The 14,723-nt window shown below is 36.8% G+C and overlaps 1 protein-coding gene across 2 annotated transcripts in view; it reads right to left on the bottom strand.

Moving 5' to 3' along the window:
* Positions 1 to 14,723, bottom strand: part of SMARCA1 (SNF2 related chromatin remodeling ATPase 1) — a gene marked incomplete at both ends in the record, with an annotated part of 134,157 nt that overhangs the window by 53,812 nt on the left and 65,622 nt on the right. For both annotated transcript variants that reach the window (XM_080718492.1, XM_080718493.1), the window contains one exon: positions 11,899 to 12,018. In XM_080718492.1, coding sequence (XP_080574618.1) covers positions 11,899 to 12,018 — 120 coding nt within the window. The remainder of the gene's footprint in view (positions 1 to 11,898; positions 12,019 to 14,723) is intronic.

The raw sequence follows: 14,723 nt of genomic DNA, 5'->3' as shown, positions 1-14,723 counted from the left end.
AAATGATACCTTCTTGAAAGGTAGCTGTGGTATAGTGAGAGAAGTCAGAATCAGAAAGGCCTATATTTGAAACCAGATTCTGTCACTTTACATAATTCAACTTTGGGGAAATTATATTCTCCATCTGTAAGATGAGAATAATAATACCTACCTTGAGGATTAAATGTGACCATAAAAGGGCTAAGGTATAGAGTTCAATGGTAGGATATATGCTTAGCAAACATGAGGTCCTGCGTTCTATCCCCAGCACAAAAACAGTGACCAAATACATGAAAGCATTATGTAAATGAGAAGGGTTAAATGCAGGACATTAGTAAATATTTTAAGTACTGTGAACAATAATTTGGTAGCACTGTAAAATTTTATCCCATATTTTGCTAGAAAATATATCTTAATTGTCAACTGACAATTCAAAGTCTGATGTATGATTTTCTAATCTATATGCTTTTCTTGATTTCACAGCATCCAGCCCAGTGACTACATAAAATAGGCCATTGATGGCCAAAAAGAGGTCACTAATCTACCACTAATTGTCCCACTGTATGGTTGAGTTCCAACTTGGCATCAGATGTTAAGAGTAGATGATAAACTAAGATGACCAGGATGGTTAGGGATCTATAAACTCTTAGTTTCTGGAAAAGTAAAGGCTAAAGTCAGCCCTAATGGTGACATTTGCATATGTGAACTCTATCCAATAGAAAGGATCCATAATTTTAAACCCAATGTAGAAGTAGATGGCTACTCAATATAATTTAACAACTATGCATCAAGAACCTACTGTATTACCTCCAAGTCATTGTCAAGGATACAAAGATGAATAAAATAATTCCTTTCATCAAAGAGCTTAGAAATCAGCAGAGAAGTTTTCTGAGAACCAGAGAGGGGTAAGATTCCCAACCTACAGTGTTCAGAGGTTAGATATTACTAATACTGTTAGACATTCAATTATAAAAAAGCATAAATAATTATTGGATAATTATGCATATAAGTACATCATTATTTTTAGAATTAGAAGCACATCAATAACATATTAGAAATAGATAAATAATTTATTAATTTTCCTCTTAAAATGGAGATGGGGCTAGGAATATAACTCAGTGATAGAGTTGTATGCTTAGCATGTAGGACGCCCTGGGTTTGATCCCCAGCACCAAAAGAAACATGGATAAGAAGTTCCAATAATAATAAGACTATATTAATATTTTCCACTTTATAAAATGCTCCTAGTACAAATAATCCTACAGGAATAATTTTAGAATTAATAAAATTCATATTACATAATTAGATCTAAAAAGCGCATTAGGAATAAAATTTCTACCCTGTGCAGACAGCCTATCACCTTCATCTCAGTAGGATATAACATAAGAATTAGAGTTATGATTATAGATAGGAAAACTAGACAAATATAGAAATGAAAAACTATCAGAATTAAATGACATCAACAAAGCATTATGAGCATACTAGCTGCCATGCAAACTAAAATAGTTACCCTTACATTTTTTCAGTACAATCAAGACCTAAGAATGAGCTATTTTTATTACAATAAAATATATTTCTATCAGTTCAAAACATAAATGTGTTATCAGTATAACACATTTATGGAATGTTTTGAGCAACAAAATATTATGATATAATTGGATTTTAATTATAACTCAAAATAAACATTTATGAGTCCATACTAATATGCATAAATAACTTGAATACCAAAAAATAATCAGTGGTGGAGAAGAAACAACTTGTTCTTACAAAAAAAAATCCCAACTAAAACTACAGATGAATGAGGAAAATACAAAATGGCTATTAGGCAAACACTACAAAAAAAATTCATTGAAAACAAACTCCAATAGATGCTAAGATCAGTGGATGAAAGTTTAAGAACATCTCCTTCTATCTATTACAAATGAAAAAAAATGATACTTTTTGAGAAACTAAGTAGACTGCCTCAGCTAAGTAATCAAGGTTTTCTTCACCAAAAATAAGATATATTGATATCTTATATGCCTTGATAAGATGTACTGAGTAAATAACATCTTTTCTTTAGTGCTCTTGCCAAAAATGCATAATCACAATCAAATCATAAGAAAATGTCAGACAATCCCAAAGTTAGAGATGAACTACAAAGTAACTGATAAATATTCTTCAAAAGTGTCAAGATCATGAAAGACAAGTAAAAACTGGCACAAACTAGAAAAGAAATTGCGGACACACAGCAGTAAAAATGTAATGTGGGCCAAAAGAATGAAAACCAAGCCACGGACTGGAAGAGATATTCACAAAAGACTTAGGTGATTAAAGGGCCATTATCCAAATGTACAAAGAAGTCTTATGCCTCAATGATAAGAAAACAAAATACCTAATAAAAATTGGCAAAGTACTTGAACCAAAGATGATATGCAAATGCTAATAAGGTATGGGAAAATATATTCAATTTATGTCATGGAAGAATTACATATTAAAAAAAACACAAAACACCTAGTAGAACGGTAAAAATCCAAAATATTGACAATACCAGATGATGGTGAGGGTGTTAACCAAAAGAAATTTTTGGTAAATTTTCATTAACTGCTGGTGGGAATTATAGCCACTTTGGAAGAGAGTTTGGCAGTTTCTTACAAAATGAAGACTACTTTTATGATAGGATTCAATAAACATGATCCTTGGTATTTACCCAAAGAAACTGAAATCTTATGTCCAAAAAGTTTCTGCATGTAGATGTTTACAGCAGTTTTATTTATAACTGCCAAAACTTAGAAGTAACCAAGATGCCCTTCAGCAGGTAAACAGATAAACAAATAGTAGTGACCCCAGACAATGAAATATTTCTCAGTGCTAAAAAGAAATGAGCTAGCAAGTCATGAAAAAACCTAAATGCATATTACTAAGTGAAAAAAGTCAACCTGAAAAAGCTACATACAAATATATGATATTATAAAAAAAGACAAAACTATAGAGACAGTAAAAATATCAGTGGTTTGGGGGGTTGCTGGGGGAAAAAGTTGGATGGGTAGAACACAGAATTTTCAGAGCAGTGAAAATACTCTGTATGTTATTGGAATGGTAGTTACATATTTCTGCATTTGTCAAAACTCAGAATATATAACACCAATAAAGAATCCTAATGTAAATTATGGACTTTGAGTGATAATGATATGTTAATGTAGATTTATTATTATAATACACATAACACTCTGGTGTGGAGTGTTGATCATAGGAAGAATAGGCTGTATGGGTGGGCAAAGAGGGTGGAGACTGAAACTCTGTACTTCCTGCTCAATTTTGCTATAAACCTAAAACAACCTTTGAAAATACTCAATTGGAGGAGGAAAAATGGTGGCTGTGGGACGCAGCACATCTCAGTAACTGTAACAAATAAAATTCAACTTCTGAGAAGCCAGCATCTTGACAAAAAAAAAAAGAAGCAGAAGATATTTACAAACAAAAACACAAAAAAGGGAACCACAGCAAAAGAAAATCCAATATTCTGAATTCAAGATCCACTGCAAATAGCCCTAGCATGTGACTAACCTGATTTGGCAGCCGGCACCATCTCAGGCCGCCACCCTGAACTGTGATTGCCAGCTCCAGCTCTGAGGCCCCAAGAAATCCTAACAAGTAATCCAAGAACTTGAAGTGCAGAAAGCAGTGGCAGAGCTCCAACATCTTAAGGGACCAGCACAATGCTTCAGGGACACAGAACAGATACAAAAGCCATGCAGTCACCAGAGGCCAGCACGTGCAGCAGCACATTGTGCCCGCCAGAGACCCAGCCAACAGGACAGCAAGGTAACTGTGTTGCACTACTCAGCAGATGACCACCCAGAGCAGCTGCAGGGACGCCAGCAGGCTAAGATCTGGGGGCTCAACACTGAGGTAGTCTAGTTAGAACATCCAGAGAAACAGGAAAGGCCCATAGTGCTCAGGATGCAGTACCTGCACAGGGTCACAGGGTGTCACTCAGGACTACACTGGACACCCTTTACAAGTGAGTGTAGGGAGGTGCAGACCTGGGGACGGAAGGTGCAGAGCCCAAGGATGGAAGGCACAGAGCCCAAGGACGGAAGGTGGAAAGTACAGGGTCGGAAAGTGCAGTACACAGGACCAGAAAGCACAGAGTCCATGCCTGGAAAGCACAGAGCTCAAGACATGAAAACTCAAATTATATGGTCTGAGATTTCAGAGAACAGGTGGAGAGCTCAGAGCCAGGGCCAGAAAGTACAGAGCCAGGGCTGGAGGTCATGGAACCCAGGGCCAGAGGGCATGGACCCAGGGCCTGAATGTGCAGAGCACAGGGATAGAGAGAACAGAGTATAGTGCCAGAGAGTACAGTGCCCAAGGCCAGAAAGCATAGATCCCGGAGGGGGGGGGGGACGCAGAACCCTGAGCTTACATTTTATATTGATCCCAGACACCGCGACACCTGAGCACAAAGCTGTCAGAGGTGAGAAAAGGGCACAAACACTTATAAAGTGGGTTCAAAAGCTGACAATAGGTTACAGAACAAATGAAAGACATTGGACTCTACTCCAGAATCTACCACAGTGAATGGACGTACAGATATAATACAGGCCCAGGCCCTATATATGTAAATTAGCAGGACTGCTGTTTTTATGTTTGGTTTGGTTTGTTTTTCTTTCATACTGTCACTACTTCCTTTTGTTCTTTATCTTGTTTTATTTCTTTTTTCCTTTTGTTTTTTTTTGTCTTTGATTTATAATTGTTAGTTTGGGTAACTTGTTTTGTTACTTTATGCATGTTTGTTTGTTCCCTCCCTTATTCCTTTTACAAACTTCCTCCCTCTAGCCTATCTACTTTCTTCTCTCAAAAATGTTGCCCTTACTGTATCTCCTTGTTTTATATTCAAGCTATTTCTTATCTTTATACCTAAATATTCTGCACTAACTATAAGAATTCTAGTATCTAACTTTCTCTCATTTTCAACCAGATACTACCTTATTATACTTAGATTCTTACGGAACTTAATCATATCCTCTACTTTACCCAACTCCTGTACCCATCACCCCTGTTCCTCTCCCCTTAACAAACCCTCACCACTGTAAAAAGCACTGCTTACCCATGCATGAACCTGCTGACACGTCTTAATCTCTACTAGTAAGAATGGATCAGACAGATTATCATTATCCACAGAATCACACACAAAAAGAAGATGCCAAACACCAGAAAAACAAGCCTAAGAACCCTGAAAATAAGGAAACTAGGAACAGTGAGGAAATAAGGGAAATCAGGAATACTGACCTACAAGAAATACAAGAAGGAGATTTCCAAATCCTCATCTTCAAAATGATGAAAGGCCTCACAGTAAGTGTAGAGAAAATGGAGACATTAAGAAAATATCAGAAAGAGACTTGCGGGAAGATGGCGACCGAGAAAAGCGGGGCTTAAGAGCCCCGCTAACAACCCATCTCCATTACCATAAAATCAGCGCCTTTCATAGCCAGAAAACACCATCACCAGAGAAATAAAAGAAATCACCAAGCTCCAGAGAGAAAGCGGTCTGAGAACAGAGCTCAGAGCCACAGAGGAGATACACCGGCCTCACGACCGAGGACGCAGCAGCAGTGCTTTACTGCCGGAGGCAGCGGCGAGTTCACCGGACAGCTACAGCAAGCCGAGGTGAGCCGCTGCGGAACAGCCAGGAGGGATTTCTCGGCGTAGGGAGCATCTAAAGCTCCCAGTGGCTGAGCTCAGCACACGCTGCAAGAACTCAGAGTGGAACTCAAAACCAATAAGAAATAGGCCAGCCTCACGGCCAAGGGTGTAGCAGCAGCGCCATATTGCCACCGGCGGCAGCAGCAGCGAATTCACCGAGTCCAGTACAGCTACATCTACGTACTCAAGAACAGTGAGTCAAACTGCGGGCCACAGAGGAGAAATCCCAGTACTGTACTCCCTGGGACTTGACCCAGTGGGGGAGTGGCGGTGGCAGAGATATCACACCACAGGAGAACGTGCAACTGGGCACACCCCACAGTCTAAAGCAGCCTCTATCGACTCTCTGGGTCGGAGACTCTGTGATACAACCCAGTAAAGGAGTAGTGGGGTCTGAGATACTACAGACTCGAGATCCAGAGCACCTTAAGTGAAGTCATAGTGACCCAAGGGAAGAACCCAGAGAAGGCACAAACTTCCGAAATCATGGGAAAGAGGAATAATACTGGAGCAATGAATGCCCACAACCCCACAACATCAGAACCCGATAAAACAGAAATTCAGAGATTTCTAGAAGATCAAATCAGGAAAATAACTGTAGAAATAATAGAGGTGCTTCGAAAAGAACTCAGAGAGAGCCAAAAAGAGATAAAGGATGCAAGTAATGAAGTAAAGGCCTCAATTCAAAGCACAAACAACTGATTAGACCACATGGAGAACAGAATCTCGCTCTTAGAAGATGATCATTCCAAAAATGAACGCATAGTTTCTAATCTAGAAAAAAATATCCGAGAGCAGGAATCTGACATTGAAGAAATATGGGCCCATTTTAAGAGAGCTAACCTAAGAATAATTGGAATAGAGGAGGGAAAAGAAAGTGAAACCAAAGGGATCAACAATCACTTCAAGGAAGTAATAGCAGAAAAATTTCCAAACATAGAGCAAGAGGTTGATACACAGATCCAGGAAACTTATAGAACTCCCTTTAGACAGGATCGGAGAAGAGGATCCCCACGCCACATAATTGTCAAAATGACCAATGTGGAAGCCAAGCAGAGAATCTTAAAGGCAACAAAAACAAAGGGCCAAGTGACATTCAGAGGCAAACCAATTAGAATCACTCCAGACTTCCCAAAACAAGTCATGAGACCCAGAAGGGCTTGGAGTAACATATTCCAAACTCTGAAAGAAAACAACTTCCAGCCAAAAATTTTCTACCCAGCAAAACTTTCTATCAAATTATATGGAAAAATAAGAATCTTCCATGACAAACAGAAACTGAAGGAATTTATGTCTTCAAAACCAGCGCTAGAGAAAATACTCAAAGAGATTAACTACAAAGAAGAAATAGGTAACACACACCAGAACCAGAGAAACAAGAGTTTCCATCCAACAGACAACTAAGATTGGTTATCTGTGGAGATTGATTAACAACTAAGATTGGTTATCTGTGGAGATTCATTATTTATGTTAGTCTTTTACCTATCTTTAAATGGTATTGTTTGCCTTTATTGTTGTTAATTTTTAGGATTTCTAGTTGGAATATTAATATACCTTCAGATATAGCATTTGGAAATATTTTATCCAATTCTATTAGTAACTTTTAACTCTGTTTACATTGTCTTTGGATATACAATTTTTTTTATTTTTTAGGGAGTTTGTATACTCTTCTGTTGCCTGTGCCATTGAAATCATATCCAAGAAATCACTGCCAATTTCAATGTTGTGAGGTTTTATGACCCAGATTTTCTCCTAAAAGTTTATAGTCTTAAGATTTATATTTAGGTCTTTTATTTATTTTGAGTTAATACTTGTATATGGGATTAGGTAAGGGTCCAATTTTATTCTTTTCTATGTAATTATTATTTTTCAACAATATTTAGTTAAAAGATTATTATTTCCACCACCAAATGTTCGTGGAAACCTTGTCAAAAATAACTTGACAATATAGGGAAGAATTTAGCTCTAGGCTTGTATTTAACTCCAATGGTTTATATATCTGCCTTTAGAACAGTACTACACTGTTTCAATTATTGTAGCTTTATATGGTTTGAAATCAGAAAATATGTATCTTCTAGCTTTGTTCTTTTTCAACATCGTTTTGGGTATCTATAATCCATACTCCATATTAGGATAGATTTTTTTCTGAAAAATAAATATATAAATACATGATAGTTTCACCTAAAAAAATAGAAAAAAAAATTATCTGGTAAGAAAGAAAGCAAAAAGAAATATTGAAATGTTATCTTTAAGTCATCAAAAGCTTGGTATTAGACAAATGAAACTGTTATGTGAGATTATCATTTTTAATTTTGGATAAATTGCTATAATACTAGATGTCAACCACTAAGCCAAGCATGGGAAGGAGGGATGGGGAGGGAATTGGGTGGGGATCGGGTGGGGGCTGACTGGGCAATGTGTGCATGTATGTCCACAAAAGTTTGTATCCCACTATGATGTATGAATACAATGCACCAATAAAATAAATTTTAAAAAAATACAGTAAATGATTAACCAATTCAGCAAAGTTGCAGGATACAAAATCAATCTAAAAAAATCAGTTGCGTGTCTCTATGTCAACAATGAATCCACAATGAAAGAAATAAAAAACTCCATTTATAATAAACTCAAAACTAATAAAATACCTAGGAATAAACCTAACCAAAGACATGAAATACCTCTACAGTAAAAACTATTAACATTAAAGGAAGAAATTGAAGAAAACCTTGGAAGTTGGAAAGATCTCCCTTGCTCATGGATAGGCAGAATAAATATCATCAAAATGGCCATTCTGCCAAAAGTGATCTACAGATTCAATGTAATTCCTATCAAAATACCAATAACATTCTTCATAGACCTAGAAAAACTAGTCATGAATTTCATACGGAGAATGAAAAGACCCAGAATAGCCAAAGAAATTCTCAGCAATAAGAACCATGGAGGAGGCATCACAATCCCTGACTTCAAATTATACTACAGAAAAATAGTAGTTAAAACAGCACGGTATTAGCACAACAACAGGCACACAGACCACAGAATAGAAGATACAGAAACAAATCCACACACTTATAGTCTGATGATCTTTGGCAAAGGGGCCAAATTAATATGCTGGAGAAAAGACAGCTTTTTCAACAAATGGTGCTGGGAGAACTGGCTATCCATTTGTAAAAAGATGGAATTGAATCCTTACCTTTCACATGCACAGGAGTCAACTCAAGATGGATCAAAGACTTTGAAATTAGAACTGAGACTGTGAAGCTATTAGACAAAGGCATAGGCTCAGCACCCCAACATATAGGCACAGGTAGTAACTTTCTCAACATCTACACTAGCAAAACAAATAACCCAATCAAGAAATGGGCAACTGAATTGAATAGACACTTCACAAAAGAGGAGATACAAATGGCCAATATATATATGAAAAAATTTTAAACATCATTAGCCATCAGGGAGATGCAAATCAAAACTACACTGAGATTCCATCTAACCCCAATCAGAGTGGCAAACATAAAGAAGTCAAATAACAACAAATGCTGGCGAGGATGTGGGGAAAGAGACATTCTTTTACATTGTTGGTGGAAGTACAAACTAGTTCAGCCACTATGGAGATCAGTGTGAAGATTCCTTAGAATACTGAAAATGGAATCCAGCTATACCACTCCTGGGAATCTTTCCAAAAGGGTTGAAATTACAAAACTACAGTAACATATGCATACTCATGTTCATAGCAGCACAATTCACAATAGCCAATATATAGAACCAACCTAGGTCTCCAACAAAAGATGAATGGATTGCAAAATTATGAGAAATACACACAATGGAATTCTACTCAGCAATAAAGAAGAACAAAATCATGCCATTCGCAAGAAGATGAAAAGACCTGGAGAACATTATGTTAAATGAGATCAGCCAAGCACAGAAAGAGAAAAGACATATGTTTTCTATAATATCCCCAAACTAGGGAGTATTAGGGATATGAGATGGACTCCAGATAATAAAGGTGAAACCTCAGCAAAGCTAGAAAGGAAGTAGAGAGGAGAGAAAAGGCTGAGGTTGATTAATGGAGGAGCTACATTTGAAGATGTATTTAATTGTCAATGTAACATGGTTAACCTGGACTCTCATTGTCAGGGGGGCGGGAAGAAGTTCGGAATGGGTGGCACCAAGTACTGTGTAAAGGTATGCCATTGTCAGTATGCTCCACATTATAATGTGAAACTATAGGGTACCAACAAAAATTAAAATAAAAAATAAACTCAATTAAAATAATGTGGCATCCTAGACTGGGTCTCCTGGAACCGAAAACAGGTATTACAGAGGGGAAATGATGTTAATGTTCTAGATCCAAAAATTAAATTAACACATAAATTATTAACATTAAAGTAACCTAATAGAAGAATATATGTAGCATCATACTATTTCTGTAGCAATTTAAGTCCAAAGTCATTTCAAAATAAAAAATGAACATTAAGTATATTATAAGGCATTATTTTTCAAAATAAAGGTCACATTGAACAAAGCCCTTCTGGTATTTCATTAACTAAAAGATAATAATATAACACTAAATGCCAGGCATTGCTCTAATTACAAGGATGAACTCATTTTATCATCAGAATCACTCTTTGAGGTAACTAATATGACCTGCATTTGGTAGGTAAGAAAACTAAGGACCCAAAGTCATTTGAGACAGAGTTGAGATTTCAGCTCAAGTTGGGTACTCAACTACAATTCTATACTATTTCTCAATAACAAAATAGGAGTACAGGTTGAGCATCCCTAATCTGAAAATCTGTAATTCACAATGTTCCAAAATTCAAAACTTTTTTATACTTCTTTATACTCTTATTAATACATTGTAATTATGCATCCTTGTGAGTTTCAAAGTGATAGAAACAAACATGCACACAGGTCTTGATGTGATTCCTTTCAGGTCCCACCTGATTATCCACCCCTCCCCATACATCCTAGTGAGATAGGTAGCAATACCTACAGATATGGGCACGGCATAATTTGAACCATTTCTTCCATTGGTTCTTCCTTTCTCTTTCCCTTTCTCTCCCTTTACCCTCTTCTACTGGTCTTCCTCTTCAATTATCTAAAATCCTTTTTGTTTCCTATTTTCTCTCTAGCTCCCACATATGAGAGAAAACATTAAAACTTTGACTTTCTGAGATTGGCTGAGCTCACTTAGCATAATATTCTCTAGTTCCATCCACTTTCCTGCAAAATATATAATCTGGTTTCTTTTTTATGGCTAAGCAAAATCCCACTACATACATATACTACATTTTTCTTATCCATTCATCTGATAACAGACACCTAGAATGGTTCCATATTTGGGCCATTGTGAACTGTGCTGCTATAAACATAGTTATGCATGTATCACTATAATTTTCTGACTTTAATTCTTTGGGAAATATGCCAAGGAGAAGTAAACACACAACTTTTTAAAGAGTTTTCAGAGCATCTCCTTTTGAGCCAGGCATGTGGCACACGCTTGTAATTTCCACACTTGGGAGGTGGAGACAGAAGGATCGCACAAGTTCGAAGCCAGCCACACTGGCTTAATAGACCCTGTTTCCAAATAAAAAATATAAAAATAGGAAATAGGTCGCCGGGCGTGGTGGCGCACGCTTGTAATCCCCGCGCTTGGGAGGCAGAGACAGGAGGATCTCGCAGGTTCGAAGCCAGGCGCGTGTGCTGGCTTAAGAGACCCTGTTTCCAAATAAAAATACAAAATAGGTGTCTGGGAGTGTAGCCCGGAGGTAGAAGGGCTTCCAGGAACCCCAGTACCACACAAAAAAAATAGGAAATAGGTCTGGGAGTGTAGTCCAGAGGTAGAAGGGTTCCATCCCCAATACCACCAAAAATAAAAAATAAAAATAAATAAATAGATAGATAAATAAATAAATAAATTTTCATATTAGGGGTGCTCAATTGGTAGTCTATACACAGTTTCTAATTTGAAAAAGTTCAGGCTCTGAAATATTGCAGATCCCAAAAATATCAGATCAGGAACATTAAATTTTTAGTGGCAGCAGCAAATATTATGATGATGGCACTAAACCAAAATATATTAAAGACAGCCCGTGCATGAGATCTTTTGATCTACATAAAATTTTACTCTACTCTATACTAGAGTTCTGTACTAGATAAGTGCCAGTGTTACTTTATAATTCTTATGGGGAGAAATGCTACTAATGGTCTAATGATTAAGAGTAAAAAAATTACCTTCTGTTTTTCTCTATAATCTTCTCCTTCAAATTTGTACAAACTTTGTTCAATGTCCATCCTAAAATTTCTTAGAGAAGACTCTCCCATTTTTTGCAAACGCTCATTCATCTCTGCAGTCTAAAATTGAATATATTGACATGAGAAAACTATTGCTCCATTAATTGTAAAAATATATTAATTTCCTATCTTTTTAAAAATTGTGTTTTGACATAAAGGATTTACTCTGTTGATTTACAAGATAAGAATGCAATGCTAACATAAAACTTGAATATAAAATTTAACTTATCCTGGGATGGCAGTGTGGCTCAGGAGTTGAGTGATTACCTAGGCTGCATGAGGCCCTGTGTTTAATCCTTAGCACCACAAATAAATAGTAAGAATAATAATAAAAGTTGCCCCAAGTATTTTAAATACTTAAATGGTGTTTCCCAAGTATTGTCACATAGACTTCCTTTAAAATATTTTTCATGGGATATAGTAGCCATATTATAATTTTTATTCCATAATTTTTGGTAGTACTGAGGATTGGATTCAGGCCATTGCATATGCTAGACAAGTGCTCTACCACTAAGCTTCATTCCCTAGCCCTTTTTCAAATTTTATTTTCAGACAGAGGCTCACCAACTTGCCCAGGATAGCCTCAAATTTGTGATCTTTTTGCTTTAACCTGCCAAGTAGTTAGGATTACAGGTATAAGCATATTGTATAACTCACAGCAGTATACTCTTGCTCATATGGGACTGGATTAATTACCATGAGAATAGGTTGTTATAAACTGAGTTTACCTTCCTCTGCTTGCTCTCTGACTTCCTCTCTCACCATGTGACTTCTCATTCATGGTCCTATCATGCGATGCTATCTGCCACCATAGAAGCCAGTGCTAGAACCATGCTCTTAGACTTCCAAAATTCTGAGCCCAAAATAAACTGCTTTTTATAAAGTACCATTTTTGTATTTTGTTAGAGCAACACAAAATAAACTACAATAATAATGAATATGTTGAAAAGCTCTATGGATATAAAATTAGCAAAATACACACTGTGAATAAAGTGTCAAACCACTCAATCTATTAACCAAATAAATAAAAAATAAAAAATACATAAGTGGAAGGAGGCTATAGATTTATAAATATATAAACAATTTATCAATAGATAATAATGTACAAACATTATTCACACTGATTTTTAAAGAAGAAAACTTTTTATAAAGTATAACTATGAAACAATTGAAAATTTGAATACCTACTAGACATTTGATGCTATTAAAGAACAAGTGGAGTTTTTTGGGTGTGATGATAACATAATGATTATGTTTTTATTTTTTATTTTTATTTTTTGGTGCTGGGGGTGGAACCCAGAGGCTTTCTACCTCCAGGCTATTCTCCCAGACCTATTTTATATTTTATTTGGAAACAGGGTCTCACTAAGTTGCTGAGAGCCTCACTAAGTAGCTGAGGCTGGCTTCGAACCTGTGCGATCCTCCTGTCTCAGCCTCCCAAGCTCTGGGATTACAAGCGTGCGCCACCACGCCCGACATGATTATGTTTTTAAAAATCTCTAAATACATAGTGAAATATTTACCACTGAAATGGGATATCAGAGATTTACATAAAAACCATCCAGGAAGAAGCCAGGTATGGTAGAGCACACCTGTAAGCCCAGTACTTGGGAGGCTGAGACAGGAGGATCACAGATTCAAAGACAAGCCTCAGCAATATAGTGAGACCCTCAGCAACTTAGTAAGACACTATTACAAAATAAAAAATGAAAAGGGCTGGGGGTGTAGCTCACTGGTAGAATGTCTAGGACTCAATCTCCAGGGCCAAAATAAATAATAATAATTATCATCATCATCATCATTATCCAGGAAGGGGGAAAATGAATTAGGAATGTAAATGGGGCAGAACCTGTAGATAGTTATGGAAAACTGGCAATGAGTACATGGGGACACACTACACTATTCTACTTTTACTTTGCTTATGTTTTAAATTACCCATAAGTTTTGTTAAAGAACAGTACATTAAATCCAGGTGTGGTGGCACATGCTTGTAATCCCAATACTTGGGAAGCTGAGACAAGAGGATCCCAGGTTTGTGGCCAGCCTCAACAATTTGTGAGGCCCTCTGCAATTTAGTAAGACAATGTTTCAAAATAAAGTAAAAATTGAACTTGGGGTATAGCTGAGAGGTAAATGTCTCTGAGTTCAATCCCCAATACCACAGAAAAGGGTACTTCAAAAATTGTAAAATTATGAAAAAATTTTCTGATATTTTAACAAGTAATGTTTTGGGGAGTTACTGGGGATTTAATCCAGGGGTAGCCTACCTCTGAGCTATAACCCCAGCCCTTGTTATTTTTTGTTTCTTGAAATAGGGTCTCGCTAGGTTGCTAAGAGTTTCACTACTTGTTGAGGCTGTCCTCAAACTTGTGATCCTCCTGTCTCAGCTTCACAAATACTGGAATTACAAGGCATGTACCACTAAGTCTAGCTCTGTGTTTACAAATGATTTTCAATTAAGACAATATATATGATCAATTCTAGTCCACTGCAAAAAAAAATGTTCTAAAAACAGTCTTTTTCTACATAGTACTGTGGATTGAACCCAGGGGCATTGTACATCTGAGCTACACCCTCAGCTCTTTTTGTTTGTTTTAAAACAGGGCCTAAGTTGATGAGAGTCTCCCTACTTCCTGAGGCTGACCTTGAACCTGCTATCTTCCTGTCTCAGCCTCTCAAGTACTGGGATTACAGGCATGCGCTACCTCACCTAGCAAAAATGTAGTCCCTATACAAATACAAAATTTACTTGGCTTTTAAGTAAA

This window comes from Muscardinus avellanarius (assembly GCF_963383645.1).
Source record: "Muscardinus avellanarius genome assembly, chromosome: X".
NCBI lineage: Eukaryota > Metazoa > Chordata > Mammalia > Rodentia > Gliridae > Muscardinus > Muscardinus avellanarius.
The sequence above is the reverse complement of the archived record's forward strand: the minus strand, read 5'-3'. Positions and strand labels throughout refer to the sequence as shown.